At 43.9% G+C, this 7450-nt stretch overlaps 1 protein-coding gene across 1 annotated transcript in view; it reads right to left on the bottom strand.

Annotated features, from left to right (window-relative positions):
- Positions 1-819: 819 nt before the first annotated feature.
- Positions 820-7450, bottom strand: part of klf8 (Kruppel like factor 8) — a 41286-nt gene continuing 34655 nt past the window's right edge. Inside the window, exons 5-6 of the mRNA XM_062536494.1 lie at positions 6360-6502; positions 820-4351 (exon numbers count right to left, since the gene is read on the bottom strand). Of these exons, the coding sequence (XP_062392478.1) occupies positions 4170-4351; positions 6360-6502 (325 nt within the window). The 3' untranslated portion in view covers positions 820-4169. The remainder of the gene's footprint in view (positions 4352-6359; positions 6503-7450) is intronic.

The raw sequence follows: 7450 nt of genomic DNA, 5'->3' as shown, positions 1-7450 counted from the left end.
CTGGAAACCTGCACATTTGCCTCTCTTGCGTCCGTTCTACTTTTGCCAGAACCAATCCCAAACTGACTTATACACAGGACGCCCCCGGATCGTTGGTTTGATTGGTTGAAGGATGATCCAAGCATACAGAGTCATTTGAACTATGCCCATTGATCATGCCCCTTGTGCAGTAGAAATACAGTACAGTCTGCCCAGACTAATTCTCAGTCTCAAAAGATTGAGCTTGGTCTGGTGATAGCCAGGTTTCAGCGACAACACTTCTGACCCTTGAGAACCCAGGTTTGTGTACAGCCTCAGGTTATTTGTTGCTTGTTATATGAGGTTAAAATATAAGGATGCTTTTGGTCATCATGATGAAGCACAACAAGTTGATTTAAAATTCAAGTGTATAGAAAGCCAAAGAAAATGTTCATTAATTAGTATAGGAGATCTTTCATCTGAGTGGCTTCATGGAGCTGGGCAATGTATATAATTTATAACAAGCAGAGGTTTGACATTATATCCTCTATGATGTTAGATACTACAGTGAGAGTTCTTGATGTGACAGACTCCATATTGAATATGTCTGGGCAAATTATTTGCCCCATTATAACTGATTTAAGAGGTTAGGTGTTAGAAAAGTGTTAGAAAAGAAATTATGAAATACGTTCATCATACATGGCCGAGCTCAAGCCTGAATTCAGGCACCACGCCTGAACTCTTACCAGGCCTGAAAAATGATTATTAAATGATAAACCTAATGATTTGAATTAAAAATATATATTAGATATTTTAGATAAGATGTTATATACAACACACACATAGGATACAACACAGAGGTGCACCAAAAACATTTTATTCTATAAAAGAAGTGGATAATCACAACTGTACAGGGGAAACTGACTTTTAACACCATTTCTCACAGTATCAAAAAGTGCGCGTTTTCCTCACTGATCTTTACACATTTGTTCTGTACAAATACAAAAGAATGAACATTAATTACTTGTATTATTATAACGATAACTGCATTGCACTGTATAATATAGTACTGGCCCATAAGTTACTGCATTCAATATAAAATACCTATGATTTCTGATTTACCTTTATTAAAGAAGATTTGATTTGTGATAGGAAGCACACTCACACACCTTCACACATCCGCTGGCACACACACACACACACACACACACTCTCTCTCTCTCACACACACACACACACACACACACACTACAACCGCACACAATGTGTGCACACAAGCGTACACACACGTAGACCAAAAAAATATAATAATAATCATGCACACAAACACCACACACACACACACACACACACACGTTTTAAACCAATTAATTCTAAGATCCGTACATTATGCAAATGTATTGTTTTTAAGTGGTCAGTCTCAGCTCAAAAAAAGGAAACCTGGAGGTGATTAGATATTACTTTACTGTGTTTATCCCTTCGTGGGACTAGGGGACCCGCTCTCACGGTGAAACATGACAGTTTGCCACGTTCACAGGGCCTTGAATCACGTTTTTACTTCACTTCTCTATCGTGGGCAAGCAACAGGAGTTGAGGAGAATAAAAAATGGAAAAAAGGCAATACACGCTCCACAGATGGTTTTTGCTATCACACCCAAGCCGTCACTCAACAGAGTTCATGGGGTGCTGTAGGCCTAGCGGGGGTTAGACACCTGGTGGGAGCGCCGTCCCTGACTGACCACAGCTCTACTGCACGTTTGGACGTTTGTTTCAGGATAACCAATGCTTTGCAGGCCACGTCTGCACGGAAAACCATCCACACAAGCATGCTGCTGACCGACATCACGACCAAAACAAAAAGGCTACTCTCCATGCAATACAAAAGAACACCACAAGTGGGGGATGGTCTGAGAACCAGAATAAGATTAACAATAACTCAGAAAAAAAATGAATGATTTTTGTTTTTGTTTGTAAAGGACATGTTTCATAGAACCAATAGAGCAAAACAAACAAACAAACAAACAACGAATATTTCACATTGTCTAGTCAGTGTTAAAAATAGAAATCCACCCGTTACATTTATTCTGAACTTCTGATTATATACAGTATGTACATATTTTATTTTTCATTAATCATTGTCCGTAGGTCTATGAAGTTTACAAAAGAAAGAATTGCAATCAAATGCATATAACTCTTCTACAAAGATGTGCTTAGTAACATTTTTAATAGTTGAATCGGAGGATGATAGAAAAATCTGAAGATTGCATTGCTTTCTTGACCAAAAAAGACCATGCCGCCACCACCACTGACGTTAGGCATGCGCTCAAATTGCAAAGGCTGGACTTGGGGAGAAAACATTGTTTCTTTCCATAAAGCATTTTTATTACGAGAGGCTTGCCGCTCTCCAACTGATTCCCACCTCTCACTAGCACTTGAATTGAGGACGATGGCTATGCCAGCTAGCTTGAAAAGAAGGGCCTCAGGTGCCCCTCAAGACAGGTTTTTTTTTCTTTTTCTCACAGCGGGTGGCTAAGACACACACGTGCGCGAGTGAACCCCCGACACCATAAATGCTTGAAACAGTGTCCAGAGCACATGTGTTTTGTGTTGTTGATTTTTTTTTGTTTTTTTTTTGCATAATCAAGTGAACCCAGGGATGGGGCTGAAACGTGAGCGTTTAAGACATGAAAAGTGTTGGACGAGGTGCAAACGCGAGAGGTGGGGGGGGGGGGGGGGGTTGGGGGCGTTCAGGGCGCCTTCGCTCTCCCTGGAGTCTTTCCAGAACCCTGAAAACCAGACGCACAAATCAGATCTGCGCTTTTTTTTTTTTTTTTTTAAACTTCATTTAAGGCTCCGACGGGCGAGAAGTCACAACATGTGCCATAAACACACACTACACTTAAAATCTCTGATTATGTCTTCTTTACAAGAAACACACACACACACACACACACACACACACACACACGCACACACACACAATGACTGGCATGCCTCCATATTCACGGCATCCAGAAACGCAATCCACAAATTCACAGAACAAAAGAGCGGAAATAAACAAAATTGACATTCGTTAAAGAATGCATTTGTTATTCATGGCCAATTTTGGCAAGAAGAAAATTTTAAAGGCTTTTTTTCTCGTAAAAGAACAACACAAATACTGTTACTGAATTAGTTAAAATATTGCAGAGGATAAATAATTTTGATTGATACAACAATGGGAAATAGGAAAAATTCACAGTCTTAAGAGTATCTGCCTTGCCCTCTCCTGATTTTTTTCTGTTTTTTTAAGGGATGGGGATAGGTGGTTAGATAAGACTACATAAAAACACGTTCTCCCCTCTGAAATTTGTTCTGAGGAGGTTGAAAACAAAAAAAAGGGCTTGAAGCATCTTCCACTGTCTTTAAATTATATTTCTCTCTGAAATGTAAAACTGCTAGGCACACGCACACACACACACGCACCACAGAGAGAGGCTTGCCATGCACATACTGCACGACAAGCACGCGTTTCAGAAAGGAGAAACAAAAAAAAAACCTAAACGGGAACGTCAACGGGAACAAGACAGCTGAGGACATGTCTCCACGTCTTCACACTGACGCTACGTAAAGCAACCCTCTTGAGCCGAAAGGTAGAAACCATCACACATCTCATCCCCTTTCAACGCAACGTCGCTCTTGTCTTGTTCTGTTTTTTTTGCGGTTTACTAAAGATGATTTCCCTGTTTCAGCGGTCGTCGTTCTTTTTCTCCTCCTCCTCCACTTCAGACCGAGGAGTGAGCAAGGCCCCCTGGTTTTCCGCTCGTCAGTAACTGTCCTGACCTGGCCATGGCGGTGGACAGAGGCGGCTGGTTTGAGGTGGGAGAGGAGGGTACTGACAGACACAGAGGCTTATGCTGAGAATGGGCTGCCCACCCCTCATGCACAACACTCCATATACCTCAGCCTTGGGGGGGGGGGGAAGGCTGCTGGACATGGATATCCATCCCACTTCTGCCACAAACAAGCATCCACCGCACCATAGACCAGGCAGAGAGAGGAGCTTAGCAAAGTCTCAGAAGGGATGTCACAGTTTTTTTTTTGCCACGGATGAGAGGCAATGAGGGGTCGGGGTCGGGGTCGGGGTCGGGGGTCGATCGTTTATCAGGGGGGTGTTGGGGAGGAGGAGGAGGAGGAGGAGGAGGAAGGTTGACGTGGGCAACGGCAGTTCTTCACATCATGACGTGGCGCCGCCGGTGCAGAGCCAGGTGGTCCGAGCGGGAGAAGGAGCGGTCGCAGTCGGTGCAGCGGAAGGGCTTGATGCCCGTGTGCTTGCGGAAGTGCCGCGTGAGCTCGTCTGAGCGAGCGAACCTCCAGGTGCAGCCCTCCCAAGTGCACTGATAGGGTTTCTCTCCTGGGGGGGGGGGGGAACAGAAGGGAAAACACCACATCCTCAGTACAGCATTTTCTCACTCACACTTCCAACAAAGGCTTACAGCTCAGGGGGGTTATCAGTTATTAAGGAATATGAGGCAAACAACACAGGCCTAATACATGTGCTGTATATTAGCAGTATATAATATACTGTGTCTTCTCATTGACCACAGCTCTACTACACGTTTGGACGTTTTTCTTTGGGATAACCAGTGCTTTGAAGGTCACGTTTACATGAGAACCATCCTATTAAGTATCACAACCAAAACAAATAGGCTACTCTCCATGCAACACAAAAGAACACCACAAATAGGGATATATATATATCTGTAACACTTGCATAACACAGCTTCAACTAAGACTTGGAGCCTATTCTGGCAACACAGCCTGTTTGTTCTGACAGTCTATCAGCATGTGAAGGCAGATGTCAAGTCAACTTGGTCTTTGTACCTGCACATTCCTTCACCATGCCTCAAAACCATCTATATCACTGATAACAACATGCAAATCTCCTTTCCAGTGAATGGCCTCCAGGGCTGTAAAATATGCTGCTTGTTCTATGACAATTTCTCCAGAAGTGACATTCTCTAGAAGTTATTTGACATCCCATAAATCGCATGCTTTAATCTCTGTTTCAATGGCAGTAATTATCAGAGATCTTTGTGTGATTGTAAAAATGAAACATCCGCTCTCAAACACTCCTAACCACAAAATACTTGCCATAGCTGCCAATATGCTAATCTGTTTTCCAGAAAACAGCCGCAAGCATCACAAATGTTGGCATCCGATCCTCAGTGCAGTGAGGTGTGTTTTGACTCCATCTGTAAAACCCTTCTCTCGCTGTCAGACAGTGTGTCCACCTTCGGACTGAACCGTTGCAGTTCTTTTGCGACCTTGCAAGCCTAACAAACTCCCAAAACATCATCATAACTCCCATGGTGCATTGTGTTCAAAACTTCTCAAAATGATGCTTCACTTCCATTCTCTATCTAGCCTGGCTAGCGCCTACCACTTCTCAAATGAGACGTGGTCTGGCAACCAGACGTTCATTTTCTCGTATTTGAAAAAATGCCCAGATGCGTTCATTGGGCGCCACGGATGTCTATCAAATGCGTCTGTGCATAGCTCATCATGGTCTTGCTTTCTCCCCTATTCTATGATTGGTCGCCAACATCAGGCGAAAATTTGGGTGTTCGTTTCCAGACTGCCTTAGCAGCATGAATGAAATCACCGCGCAAGGCAGGATGGGAACACCCAGGCTCTTCTCTATCTGGCAGAACCCCCACAACTCTCCTCTCCAGATTGTGCCCTGCATCTCCGTCTTCCCTTGCTTCTACTGTGAGTCACTCGGAGTTCCATTTCCACTTGTTTTGCATGAGAATGTAGATACAGCAGAAAGCACGACGCACGTACACACTGTGGGGGGAGGCACAATGGCTCCAGCTTTCACATTCATTTCTGTTTTCTACACACAGAGATCTTCCTGTAACTGGATGCAACTGACAAACTCAGTCCAGTCTGGTCTTGCCCTCCATTCAGTGATATGTAATTCAACTCTGTTCAATTCAGTTTTATTTATCTAGTCCAATTCCATTTTAACAGTGCCTACGGTTCCTACAGCATGGCTGTTGGCTCTACAAGCCTGAGTGAACCCAGATGAAACTGATATCAAATTTGAATTTGCTCTGGCCAGGTTGGTCTGGAAATTTCTGAATCGCCAACAACTTCTGTGTGTTGTCTTTGGAATTAAGGTTTTAGAACCTTCATTTACAAGAAAGATGTGTATTTGCTGTACTTCTACAATGACTTGTTTTTGACTTGACGCGTCAGTTGACGTGAAATTTCACTGCTGGTCACACTGCTGGTCACACAACGGGCATCAATAGTCTCCTCTCCAGACAGACATGCAGAGCGAATTCAAAATCAAAATACAGAACGTGTGGTGCCTGGTGTTTGCCCAGAAGTGAGGAGGGTGAGGTGAGGTGTACCTGTGTGTATCCGCCGGTGGGCTTTGAGGTGGGAGCTCTTGGTGTAGACTTTGTTGCAGCCATCATAGTCACACATGTGCACTCGCCTCCTCTTCATATCAGGTGAGTCGGGATCTACAGGTAGGTCTATGTCCACGCCCGAGCTGAGAGAGAGAAAGAGAGAGAGAGAGAGAGAGGGAGAAAGGGAGCGAGGGAGGGATAAAGAGAGAGAGGGAGATGGAGAGAGGGAGCAAGCGAGGGATAAAGGGATAAAGACAGAAAGAAAGAAAAAAAGAAGGGGAGAGAGAGTCAGTAGGGAAACGTGTGTGGGTGAACTTACTGCACCGGTTTGCGAGAGCGATGGCATATGATGCAAGTGTCATTTAGGGTGTAGGTGGGCGTAAAAAGGTCACGCTCGTGTTGCAGCTTGAAGGTCCACATTCAGCTCTTTGTAGTTAGGCACTGCTTTAACGCCTCAATTCATCTGATAATTACAGAACTTGCATGAGACTTATACTAAGCATGCCCCAACAACCTCCCAAATGTAAAGGTTAAATTGCTTGAAGGATTACTTTCAATCATAACATACTAAATACTATTACCAAGTGCATGACTGACAGTTCTACCCCACATACAGAAAATATAGGTTTCACTGTAACCTGATCAACCTGATCCAGTTGAGATGGTTCACAATAAAGTGTATGTGTCAGTTTACGCTCATCCGTTGTTCTTCCCTATCCTGAGCTGAGTATAACATGACACAAATGGAGCCATCCCCCAGAGAGGGCACATTCACTCCTGTTTTAATACAACTTGACTGAAAAGGTAGCTTTAATTGGAAGTGAGAGGCAGATTGACCTACGGTGGCTGTGTTAGCCCAAAGTTGTCAGGAGAGGGAGCCACACAATACAATTCCAGAAAGCCAGACCACCCCTCCACCCATTATCCTTCTTGTGAGCTCTCTCTCTCTCTCTCTCTCTCTCTCTCTCCATGATCTCCCTCTCTCTCTCTCCCACTCTCTCTCCCCTCTCTCTCTTAAGTGTTTTTTTTCAGCTTCTCTCCTCCTTTCCTTCCTTTTCTTCCCTTCTTTCTTTCTCTCTCTCCTTCTCTCT

This window comes from Sardina pilchardus, chromosome 5 (assembly GCF_963854185.1).
Source record: "Sardina pilchardus chromosome 5, fSarPil1.1, whole genome shotgun sequence".
Taxonomy (NCBI): Eukaryota; Metazoa; Chordata; class Actinopteri; order Clupeiformes; family Clupeidae; genus Sardina; species Sardina pilchardus.
This window is presented reverse-complemented; position numbering and strand designations above follow the sequence as displayed.